The sequence below is a fragment of the Carlito syrichta genome, unplaced genomic scaffold (assembly GCF_000164805.1).
Source record: "Carlito syrichta isolate Samal-C Ts95f unplaced genomic scaffold, Tarsius_syrichta-2.0.1 Scaffold302049, whole genome shotgun sequence".
Classification (NCBI taxonomy): Eukaryota; Metazoa; Chordata; class Mammalia; order Primates; family Tarsiidae; genus Carlito; species Carlito syrichta.
In genome coordinates, this window is record NW_007246145.1 from 569613 (window position 1) to 583352 (window position 13740).

At 33.5% G+C, this 13740-nt stretch overlaps 1 protein-coding gene across 1 annotated transcript in view; it reads right to left on the reverse strand.

Annotated features, from left to right (window-relative positions):
* Positions 1-13740, reverse strand: part of LOC103258278 (arf-GAP with Rho-GAP domain, ANK repeat and PH domain-containing protein 2-like) — a gene marked incomplete at its 5' end in the record, with an annotated part of 65167 nt that overhangs the window by 37432 nt on the left and 13995 nt on the right. The window contains 2 exons of the mRNA XM_008055956.1: positions 4864-4992; positions 13087-13204. Of these exons, the coding sequence (XP_008054147.1) occupies positions 4864-4992; positions 13087-13204 (247 nt within the window). The remainder of the gene's footprint in view (positions 1-4863; positions 4993-13086; positions 13205-13740) is intronic.

Sequence of the window (13740 nt, forward strand, 5' to 3'; positions counted from 1 at the left end):
TATATATATATATTTGAACACATGTCAGATATTCAAAACACAACACATCCAAAATTGAATTCAGTGATGCCATCTCAATGTCACTCCAAACCAGCAAACTCTTCTATTCTCCCTATCTCAAAAGTCATCCAAATCAAGAAACAAAGAACTATACAGATTTCATAGTAATGAGCTCACAATATTTCCTCTGGAAAGTGTTCCCTAACTTCCTAGATAACTGCGTTGGCAGTTCTCCAAAATATTGTATTTGCTCAGTTACAAAGGATCTTGCTTATTTATTTATATTTTTTAAAGTTTACTAAACATATACTTTTAATGAGCAAAAGAATAAGATGTAGGCTTGTTATGGAAGGATAGTACATATAAGAAAAACTAAACAAGGAATGATATTTTCCTGAATGAGAGATATTCAGAGTTAGACAAGCTATTTGTGATCATCTAGTTGAACTACTTTTCTGTGCTTGAAAGCTCTCCATAAACATCCTGGCCTAGAGTTGTCAATTATTTTATACTGTGTTTGTAGTCTTATATTTAATTGCTTTCATACATTTAGAATTTATGTTCCTTGTGGGTAAGGATGATGATTAACAATGCCTTAAATTCCCTTAGTATATTCTTGCATGAAACAGAAAGCTAATGAAAATTTATCAATAGATTTTCACACTACAGGATAATACTATTAGAAAAAGTCAGGATGCTAATACCTTACAGTAAATGTCAAGGACTATCATCAATTTTTAAAAAATAAATAAATAAAAATAATCCTTTCACTTGAAAAGGGGTAGGTCTCACACATCTTTGGTTTTAAGAAGACATGAGGAGTGAAATGTGAATTACTCCAACTAGATAATGATTTATAAATGTATTATTTTGCTGAAATGTTATTTTAACTTTTTTTTTTTAAGTCCATTGATAGTAAATGACTCAGGATTCGAGGCCTGAATTTGCCAGAAGCAGTCCAGTTTGAATTACTCTACTCTAATGCAAATTTAATTCCAAAGCATCTGTCATATACAGCAATCTAAATTTAGAAACCCACTGGGATATGTGTTTGAGTTACATCTTATATTTTTAAAGTATTTCTTTCCCATTTAAATCATTAATTTTTAATTCTCATGTATCATATTTTATTGGGGTATTTTAAAAATCTTTAGTGCTTATAATGAAACATAAAATTATGTAAGGGATCCTTATGAAATCTATACATTTATGCTTTACTAGTGATAGAGATGCTGAAACTTAACTCCAAATAAAAGATAATTATAATAAAAATGGTCTCATTAGATAAGCTCTGACAAAGTCTAAATGGATATTTAAATACATCTTATTCTCCCAATTTTAATGTCTCATTTGTAATCCATGGAGTAAAAAAAAAATTGAGGACTATTATCTTTCTTTTCAAGTTAGCTAGTTCCTCATTACAATAATGGCAATGGCACAAAATGTTTCTCTAACAAATAAAATGCTTTTGAAAAACACAGAAATAATTTTGAAGTAGAGGCAACAGAAAATTCACCTCATTCTGTATATATCTATAAAAGAAAAGTATGTTACCTCAATATCTTAAATGAAGAACCAGAAATTAAGTGTTAAATGATTCTAAATATATATTTCTACTTGCAATTTCTAACATTTTAAACAGCTCAAAGTGAGAAAATTGAGAAAACTAAATTTATAAATTACAACAAATACAAGATAAAGTTTTTGGTTTAGTAAGAAAGTGGTGAAAAAATAACTTCAAGCAGTAGTACATGTTTATAATTTGTTCTATAAATCAGAAAAGCTCATACAATTATGAAATGTAAGCCGCACATACATGTAGCTATAAGTAGAGGGACAGGGACAGAGATAAAGTGTAAACTCTGTGGCAATGAGGTATCAAGTGTGGGGATACAGAGTACAAAGGATGTTGTAGGAAAATGTGATGTTTTAACAAAATGTTAATTAGTTATTTGTTACTGAGAGAAAATGTGATTGCAACCAACTGCCCTGTTTTTTCAAACTCTGCTGATTTCTATGTGGCCCCAGATAAGACTAAGAAATTCCTAAGAAAAAAAAGAAATCTTTAACATTGTTCTCATTTTTCTTTGAAGAGCAGTTGAGTATTTCTGAGATGATTTCAGTTTATCTACCAACAAATTGACAGATTTACTTTCATTATTTTCCTTTTAGATTCCAATTTTAAGGTGTAGTAGTTGTAATGAATGGAGCAATAACTCTGGAGTAGGTAGTCATTGTGATTGATTTGGGAGACATTTGCCAAGACAGGGACAAAGTGTCCTGGATATCTCAAGTACCCAAAATCTATCTCAAAGTATACCCCATAAGATGTATTAATAAGCTCAAGGTTGTTGTATTGCTGTAAGACGCAACTATAGGAAAACTCATGGCTTAAGAAATTGATATTAAAAAATGAGTAGAGAGTCATTAAAAAAAAACCTTAAATTCAAACAACTGCAGACCCAACCACAATGAAAGATTGCTTTGACAATCTGAATATAAATTAAACTCTAATTTATGGGCTAGAACACAAGAGTATTTTAAAACTTTATTCTACAGGTACTGTTATTTTTGACTAAAAATAAACAATTACTAACATGAAATGATCCACTTAATGTATTTGTTGATGGTTTTCCTCTAAAAACTGTATTGTTTTGCTTTGTTTCTTGATATGAAGTCCTTGGTAGAAAGAGCTACAGATGGCAAATAACAAGATGAATATTGACTTAGCAAAATGAGGTAGGGGTGGTTCAGGAGTAGAGATGTGTTTTATGTCGCCTTCCCTGTTAGAGAAGTAATGTGGGTAGTAGAGTGGCACATAAGTTTGCTGACATTTTACTCAAGCGAATGTTTCATTCAGATCTCTAAAATTATCACTTAAGCCTGCAGCTTTCTTTTCTCTGCTTGGGATCTGTAGTTTTTATGCAAGATGCTTTATCTAGACCTTAGTGAAGCTTAATGATGTTTTTACAACAGAAGGACTCACTTGTATTCCAATCAAGAGGTTGCAATGGAATATGTGAACTATCATTATAACCAATTTTCCTATCTAGTGTGTGGTTAGAGCCAACGTACAATCTTGTCAATGTACCATCTTCTTGCTCACATGCAAAAAATATTTTATTCAGACATGATTGCTCTAAAGCAGCTGAATCTATACCCTCCTGGTTCTGTTTTTCAGCATTATATCAACAGGATATAATGCTGAAATTGTTCTGAGTTGTCCCCTACCCAACAAAACAAAACCTTCCTTTACATCATAGCCCTTTATGATCTAATTCTTATCTATTTTTATTCATATAGCCAGCCTACTAGCATGAAAACAACAGCAAAGGTGTTATATCCAAGTATAGGTTTCAAACATTCTGCAATGTGGAAACTTTGAGATATTTCAGAGGAATATTAGAAAAAGAAAATTCTCAGCAAAAACATGATGACAGAGTAACAGAATTCAAGAGCTAGAACAGATTTTAGAGATTATCTGAACCAGAGTTTCTTGATCTCAGCATTGACATTTTGACACAGAGTAGTGAAAAAATTTAAAATAAGATAAGCATCTCTGAAAGGTTAAATTTCTACAGCAAAATGAATAATACCTATTTTATTTTAGATACATGCAGAATAGAATGATATAATAGTTATACCACTTGCATTTCATAAAAATATCTTCAAGTAAGTATAAGATATAAAAGACAGTGTCATTAAATCATAAATTTATCAGATTAGCTTTGGTACAATTGAGTTACTGACCTACGACTCTTAGCTAGAGTATGTACACATACTGAGTAGATATACACAGGATTGAAGAGCTATACCATACTCCCTACCTTTTTTCCATTATTATTGCTAAAATTAGTAGTAACAACAAATCTATTCTCAAATCCACCATTTAGTAACTTTCAATAGAGGGAAGTTGCTTAGCTTATCTGAGTTTCTCTTCCTTCTTTGTAAAGAAGGAAATATAACTTCCATGGAAGTTAAAAAACAAACAACAACAAATTTAAAGGAGCTTTAAATGAGCTTTGGTGTATACAGAGCTCTACTGATATGTAATCAATAAATAGCAATGACTAATAATAATATTAATCATAAAAGTAGTTTTCATCTTACAAAACTTGAATCCTTAGCTTTTAGGACTGGTTTGTGTATAATCTGGCTGAAGTTTTTTGTTTGTTTGTTTGTTTTTTCTGATCTGTCAGTTGATGACAACACAACAGAAGAATGAAAGTTTCAAAATAAAATTCTTCTGAGATCACGTACAGGTTCAGTGATGGTCATATACGATTCACTCACGCTAGCTAACTTAACCTTACAATGTGCGTGTATGTGCATATGTGTGTGTGTGTGTGTGTGTGTGTATGTGTGTATATATAAATGTGTGTGTATATATATGTATATATGTGTGTGTGTGTGTGTGTGTGTGTGTGTATACATTTCCCCAATACCACCATGAAAAAAGTGACACAGCAAGCAAGTACTCAATCTCATTGCCTGTATAACTTGCTCTTCTTGAATGTCCAGAAAGCTTTCACATATAAATACAGTTCAGAGAGAAAATTTCCCTCATTCTAAAACTTAGAAAAACATATAAGCACAAGCATGGCAAACTAACCCTTACAAACATAAACCATTCTTTCTGAAAAACTGAACTTGGTACCTCTAAATTAGCCAACTATTATGACAGTGATACATACTAGAACAATTTCCTCTATATATTCCTCTTTCTTATCTACATACTATGTCATGGATTCTGTTTTTAGCTACTCATTTTTCACACTTTCAAATGCCACTTGTGCCATAATAATTATACTTTCACCACTTGAATTTTCAATCTTAGTTGCAATGTGCAGTAATGGCACCTACCACTGTACTGTTTAATTATGTCAATGGTTAAGAATCTCTTCACCACAAGATAAGCAGAACCAGGTTCAGCTAATGAACTCCACCGAAGTACCTGCTCCAGCACGTTTTCCGTGTAGTGAAGAGGGCGCTCTGTAAAAAAAAAAAAAACCCCAAATAAAATCAAAAAGAAAATCTTGAAGATAATTTTTAGTTATAATTATAAATTTTTAAGAATCTTTTTGAAAATACCTATATGCAATCATATACATAATCATATACTCTTTACACAACAATAGTACTAGAACTACCTACAAAATACCCCAATACCTAACACTATTAAGCATATAATAAAATTTACTACATAATTCATATATAAGTAAGTGAATCTATGCAGTAACACCCGTTTGTTAACCAATTTTTTAAAAATTAGAAATGCTTTCCTTTAGATAAAATCTCAGAATTTTATCCTTTGTACAATGAGTGAGGATCTTACTATAATTTCTTTTTAACTTAGGTAACATTCTGGTTTGCTTAGGGAGAATCGCTTATTTGTATATTCCATTAACTAATTTTAAAAGGACTAATAAAATTAATTTTGTCCATTACGAAGTAATAAGAATATACGAATCATTTTTTATCCCAACAAGATCAGGATCTTATATTTTCAGATCAATACTAGTGAACAATTTACAGCTGATATTCCCACAATCAACATCAAGTTATAAAATGCAATTTCTACGGAGAACATATGAAAATAATTATAAAATACCACTGAGTAATCTCTATTCAATTGCTAGTGGAAATATCCATCAAAAACATCATGTGGCAATATACTACACATTAACTGTTGAAATAATAGACCAAAAAGCAAGAAGTTCAATGACAGCTTCAAGTTCTCTCTTTGAAGAATTTCACCCATATACATTTTGTTTTAGGCAACCATATTTCTAAATGTAGCACACATTCTTGGCATAAAGTTTTGAAAAAATACATGCAAGTATTACAATTATATTCAAAGCTTTATAAGAAAGTTTTTTTGCTGATCAAAATATGCCAATCAGTTAATAAACTGTAACAACAGAAGCATATGCTGGGAAAAAAGAAATTCAAACCTTTTCACAGAGCACACTGAAAATAGCATAATTGAAATTGCAAGAACAGAAGCTCTGACACAAAGATGTCGATTCTGCTTTCCTAAGACTGTAGCCATATATAAATCAACTCAACCATCCTAAATGGTTTCTTACCATCCTAAATGTAAAAGCACATAACACTTGAGTTTTGTTATCTTTGGTAAAGTAGTAATGTTAATGAAAATAAGAAAGAGCATGCCAATAGCTCATATGACCCATGATATTTAACTGATAATAAAATTACAAGTAAAAAAAGACGAGATACATCACATCCTCCCTAATACTGGTCTCCTCTGTGATAACCATATCATTTCAGAAGTCATCAACAATCACATGTCCACAAAAGAAACTGTCTGTTTCCAGTGTAAATGACCAGATTTTTGCATCCTTTCCAGTAAATGGAAATTTATTTCGGCATTCTGTGCTTATCAGAGCAAGTCTACTCATTATGATAATGGCAAAAAAAAAGAAAAGAAAGAAAGCCATTAAGTCATATATCCTGAAGATACAAATCTATATCTGTAGTATTATATATCCTCATGCACACAGCATAGTACTGAGTACATAAAAGATGCTCAATAAATTAATATTATACTAATAACATTATTTCTTTGGTGGCCCATAAGCTGACAGAAAAATCAGCAGACACATCAGCAAACAAAACATAATTATTTGCGAGGTCAGACAAAATCATTTGAGCTATGTCAACATTATTTTTCTTCAAATAATTTTCTAAAAGTTTGGGCAAAGCTGTAATTGCCCAGAATTTGCCAAAATTACAATTCAATTAATTAACCTTCTAATCAGTTGTCTTAAAATTGATATTAACTGTACTTAAAAGTAAAACTCTAGCCGGGCTCGGTGGCTCAGCCTGTAATCCCGCGCCTTTGGGAGGCTGAGGTGAGTGAATTGCCTGAGCCCGTGGGTTCGAGACCCGCCTGGGCAGCGAGACCTCATCTCTACAATAAATCAAAAAATCAGCTGGACGTGGTAGCGCATGCCTGTAATGCCAGCTACTCGGAAGGCTGAGGCGGAAGGATCGCCGGAGCCCAGCAGGTCGAGGCTGCGGTGGCCGGGAGTGGCCACCGCACTCCAGTCTGGGTGACAGAGTGAGACTCCCAACTCCAAACAAACAAACAAACAAAAAAACAAAAAACTCATTCCAGAATATGCACTCCCTTTACATTTGGTTTTAAATAATTCTTGGTTCCACTACTTGCAAGCTCTGAGATACTACTGATTCCATTAACTGCTGCCATTTATGGATTAACACCTATGTAATAGGTATTATATATGCTGGATACTTTACATCAATTATAATTTTTAATTCTTACGATAATACTCCTCAGCAAATAGTATTGTTATTCAGATTTTACACGTATGGGAACCTACATGTAAGTTACACAGATCACATACCCAATTATTTGAAGTCACATAGCTGGTTAAGGTGAGGAACGGACATTTGAACCTCAAATCCTCTGGACTTTAAAGCCTCAAGTTTTTTGTTTTGTTTTGTTTTTTGAGTTGGAGTCTCACTCTGTTGCCCAGGCTGGAGGGCAGTGGCATACTCACCTTCTGGGATCCAGTGATCCTTCCGCCTCTGCCTTCCAAGTAGCTGTAACTACAGGTACGCACTACCACACCCAGTTAATTTTTGATTTATTGTAGAGATAAGGTCTTTCCAAGTTGCCTGGGCTGGTCTCAAACCCATGGGCTCAGGCAATCTACTTGCCTTTGGTCTCCCAAAGTGCTGGGATTACAGGCTGAGCCACCGAACCCAGCCAAGACTCAAGTTTTAACTACTAGAATTAGTTTAATTTTGAACAAGTATTTAAATCTCCTCATGTGATTTGGAGAAAGACAGTACCAACTTAAGTCTTTAGAAGGTATGAACAAGGTCAAATAAGAAGTGAAAAGCCTTCTCTGTTCCCCTTCACTTTCCTATCTATAGTGAGAAAATAATAAGGAAATAATAAGATGGTTTCAGTACCCGACATATAAGGAAATTGATAATAGTGCAGCTAGCTTTGAAGTGAGAATAATATTCTTAATTGGAATAGAGTATCTAGGATAAAATAAAAAAACTTACTATCCTTTATTACAAGACGAAATTGGTAATGAGACTTCTAAATGTCAGAACATTTATTTTAAAGATGGTCACTAGTACTTACTATTACAGGTAGATATTACACTATTACAATAGATATCACCATTACTATAGTGATAATGCTAAAGTGCTCTTAGTTATACTGAAATATATCACAGTAGATATAGAGGTTTATCAGAGGGCATAAAATTTTGGTTGCAAAAAGTTAGTCAAATATGTTTTTCACACCTGCATCATAATATAAAATACTTAAAGAGAATAAAAAACCCTGCAGATCCAAGTTCCCAGAATAAATAATAGAGCTACAAAATGAGATGAAAAGGTAAATATTTATTAGACTGTAAAGTGCTACAGTTATAAAATGACATTAAGATCTACCTTAAGAAAGAAATAAGAGGCATGAAAATTAAGTTATCAAACATTATTATTCCTACAAATAAATACATTTTTATTTATAGTTATATTTACAACCATCTGTCGAGAGAGATTATATAGTACCCAAGTCATCAGGCATTAGGGCATTACTATAAGTAAATAACTCTTTTGCATACTATCTATAACATTAAAGTTTCTAAAAATTCATTGTGGTTATTTGAGAAGAACAAGTCATGGGGATAGTTCTTCAGTTGGGTAAAACAAAAGTTATTAATTGTTTAAATCTCATTCACAAAGCAACTGTTAAACAGAGAGCAACTGATTTTCCACCTGAAATAACAGATGACATCCTGAAATTTCTGACAGTAATAACACAGGATTTTCAGAGACAGTTATGACTTCCTCAATAATTAAATTATTAGTGCCAAACTTTGAGTCACACAAGCCCTTATCTGTCGTGTCCATATAATCAGAGGGTAACAGTATTTTATGCCAATCAGAAGAGCTAGAAAAAATTCCTGATGAAAAATAAACAGATCTTCCACATAAGAGTATCTCTGAAGAAGAAACAAGGCAACATTTTGCTGTGATATTGCTGTATGGGAAGTAAGAGTTTCACAAACTTGAACCTCTCAGTGAAGCCCACTTAACTGAGTCCACTCCAGCAGTTAACTGTTTTTCAAGATGTGAAACACCTAGAGGTTATGATGGCTACATTGGCAGAGGAGGGGTTCAGTTTTAAGGTAAACTATTAAAGTGATAGAATACTTTAGAAAACTAGCTCTTGCTTGAAGGGACCCCTTTCCTAGGGAGGGTTTCAACGTATCCTAATGATTGGTGGCAGTGGGTCAAGGATGTCTCACATCTTTCAAAGAGTGAGACAGGAAAGATCTGTTCTCTTTCCAACTCAAAGTTCAAGTGTCACACCAGTCACTAATTTAGAAGGAAAATTTACTTATAAATTAATTGGGCTAGAGTCTAACTTGGTATAATGTATATTTTATGTGAAATATAAAATCAAAATATCAAAATGTTTTAAAAGGTTATAATGGTCCCATATATATACAAAAAAAGATTATGCTTTGTTTTAGTCAGAACTTTACTAAGAGTTCCTGTGCATCATTTCACCAACAATGGCAATGCTGAAATTGCATTTAAGTCACAAAATGAATATGCTTATAGCAATCTGCATTTGTAGCTGTCATATCTGTAATGATTTTATTCACAGGTTTAACTATGTATTTTCATTATCTTCAGTCATATAGAAGTGTCTTGGCATTTACATTCTATAATGCTTATGTTCCTCTTATTATTATATTGTAATTAAGGTATTAATTTTTAAAATGAATACAACAGATTATCTCAGGATAGGAACGGGAGCATTACAAAATATTATATTAAAAAGGCATTGGATATAAGAGGATAGACAACTCCTGTTTTAAAATTATACATATTGAAAACAGAATAAATCTAGTACTTTGCTGTAGTTGCTTATTCATACATCCATTTATTCATTCATTCTTTTGTTGCTTAATTATTTGAAGGTTTTATTTTTATATTAGAAAACACACAAATTGCCTGCTGACATTCTTATCAACTACAATCTTCTTACCATCTATACCTTACTTTGATCTTCTTTTTACATTTCATTTTGTCTTCCTTTTCTGTTAGTAGAAATAAAGTCTTTAACACTTCAGAAGTTCAGGCCAGGTACATGCAGGTTCCACTGGCTTCGATAAACCAACATAATCACAGACCCTTCTGCATGTCTTCCCTGTCATTGTATCTCTAGACTCAGTCAAAATAACCTTAGTTTTCTCTTCGGTCAATTTCTACTTGTACAGTTGACCAAATATTAAGACCATGCAAAATTTAAATCCTTAACTCCAAGTGTCTTATTTTTTGGTATACATGAGATATTTCTGTGATTATACATTCAGACATTCACGAATAAAAACTTGATATCGCCTAGGTTTTTTTAAAATGTCCTCTACTAAGATAACTTTATTTTTGCTATTAAAGAAACAATTTTTTTTAAAAAGCCAATCTTAGTATTTGTGATGAACTAATTATCACACACAAATTGATAATCGGCCATTTTGAGGTTATGCATCCCCTGCTTTCCCAGAATTGAAAATTCTAAACAACATTTCCAAGTATAACACAATTCCTCTTCCAGCTATCTATAATTTCTTCCTATCCTCATCCATCTGCTTGCTCCTCTCTGTCAGGAGAATCAGTGGCCAAAGACAGAGCTCCAATGCTATGGCACAAGGATATGCTTTAATTTATTCAACCCTTGAGAGGACAAGGGTTATAGGGAGAAGATGCCTAGCCCCATATCCACAATTCAGTATTCTGCTGTTAATCTTTCAACAAACAACAGAAAAAGAAGCATGCAGGAGGCATCCAGCTGTCTAAGCACTAGCCAAGGCCTTGAGATCTCCTAGTGTGGCTACTCTACAACCAGTGATCACCATCTATGTACCTTCTATGTGCTTTCCACATTTGGGTACATTTAAAGGGGCCACAATCCAGGTCACTTGGGTCCAGGATACTTTTTTTTTTCCTGTATCTCAGTTAAAAAGACTTTTGTGGGATATGTTCCACATCAACATACTCTGCTAGAGGTAGTGGTAGACAGCAGAGTCTAAAACATGGTAAATGCCCTAAAAATGTATGGCTTAGGGCAGAACCAGATATATACACATTACTATTCTATAGAACAGATAGTATGTCATATTACAGATCTTCAAGCAATTGATCAGAAAGACATTCATGTGAACTATGTTCATCTGAATATCATCATGAAGGAAGGGGCATTTGAACTGGACCTTGCAGGATGGATAATAAACAAGGAAATAATGAAATGGCTTTAAACAGTAGAATAATATAGTCTAATTTGTGATTTGGAAAGGTAATTCTAGCAATGATGCTGATGGTTACCTTTTACTCACAAATACAATAAAGCTGGTCACCTAGCTCCCCTTTCCTCAAAATTAAGCAATAAAAGAAAAATCAAAGGACTCTATCACCCTTGTACCATGGAGTCATACAAAATTATGCTTACTTAGTCAACAGATTTTGAGTAGGTGACTACTATGCACTAGGTACTATGCCAGACACTTGAGATAGGAAAAAAAAAGTCTCTCTTTCCAAGGAGTTCCTGTCAAGACAGACAAATATCAATCCAGATGATGGGCATTACAGAAAGAGATGAGACAAAGTGCTATGAAACTCAGTCTGGGTCTTAAAGGAGGTAATCTGGTGGGCCAGATGGGGGAAGAACAGAGGTTTATTTGGGAAATATCAGCTCATTCATGTTAGCTAAGCACAAAGAAAAAATGGAAGAGATTATATACAAAAATCACGTAAAGTGAGAAAAGACAGCAAAGGAAACTGTAGCAAGAGAAACCAATGTTTAGGAGACAGTGAGGAAGAAGAAACTAAAACGGATCAAATGATTAGAGAACCGAGAAGAGAATCCAGGCAGCATGGAAAATATAGTGAACGTCATCCAAGAAACAGGGAATGACCACTGTCAATAAATGCCAAAAAGGACAGATAAAATGATTCCTGAAGTGAATCCGTGGAGTTGGGGTAGGGGCTAACAGGAGTCATGAGCATTTCTGTGTGTGGGAAGGACTGAGTCTGACTATGGGGAAAATACTGGGAACAGACACCAAAGAACTATAGTCATTAGATCCTGGCAATACATATATTTTGACACATTTAAACTATTTTAAGAGTTGTAAATGATAATAAGAAAGGAAGGCATCAAGACAGAATAATGAAAGACAAAGTACCTGACAATCTCATTGCACTTTAACACTGATAGCAACACTCCTAATAACACACCATGGGGGTATTTCAATGCTGAATTTTAATTTTTACCTTGAGCTTGCGGGTGGCTAGATTTTCCTTTTGGCATTTGGCAGCTGTACATGAAAGGGTCCCAAGACCTTAGTAGGTATCAGCTAAACAGATGGTCAATGTACAAAGACATTCTGCATCTTACTTTTTTTTATTTCTAGAGGTCTTTAAAACCAAATGGTGTCATTAGAATGTTAAGTTTATTCAGCATTTGATTATTGGGGTAGTCAAGGTGCTTTAAAAGTTTTTTTTTTATCTTTTGGTATATTTGGGATGAAAGACAATAGAATATTTGATCCACTAAAGATACAGGAAAAAGGAAAAAGCAAAAAACAAAAAAAGTTCCCCCAGTCTTAAAGTTACTTTTTAGAATAATAATTTTTAAATCAACATTCTTTGTTCTTGTTAAATAAGTAGCACACAGAAATAAGGTAGATGGTGGTGGTGACAGAATACTGTTGCAAATCAAATTGCTTGTCCTTATAAACAAAGACTTTATCTCCTGTGGCAGCAACAGAGATGCCTAAAGCCCTGCACTATATTTTTATAGTCAATAAAGTAATCTAATTAATTTGACAAGCAAAGTCGTAGGAAGGCAATCGCGAGTGGTGATAACATGTATCAACACAGGAACTAAGGTAGAAGGGAATTCATAACAAGATGTTACAACATTATATGCCAGTGAAGTCTTGTCACAAATAGAGAATTTCTTAATATTATAACGAGTTTGAGAATCCTCAGCTGAAAATCACTTACCTAGCTCTTCATTTTCAATGACTTCAAATGTGGCCCAAATATCACCTTTTGTAGGAATGATATTTTTTATTGCTAATATATCATTAGTTAATTCTTCTGCTTCCATCACAGGAGATATCTGCAAAAGAAGCAATATTTCTTCAAAAGATATGTCAGACACAGAAGTAGCCTTCTACTAGGGCAATAATACTCCCTATGCACCATCCAAGGATATGCCGTTTCCTCCAGGTTTATTAAAGCTAGCTTGTCTGTGCGCATAGGGCAAATGTCAAGTTCAGATATTCTCTACAAAATGTGATATACTTTAAGTACAAAGAGATTACAACACAGACATAATCAGAAGAAATTTCTATTTTCTTGCTTAATGAGAAATCAGACCACTCAGAAGGGAAGAATGGAGCTAAGAATGTACCACAAAAGATCTTCACTAGACAGTGAATCCAAGAGTGTAAGTGCAAAACTTTTATCATCAGCTCTATAATAAAAAGTGCAAAGTGATTTGATTTATTCAGTCCAGGCCCTAAATTATACACATAATCGACTGCTGTCTGTCATGCCAAAAAGCCCCAGGGTTCTGGTAGTCTGTGATGTGCCCTGTATGCCAAGTGACAGATGGTAGAATCTCAAAGTATGCTGAGCCAGGGTTCCGGGGCT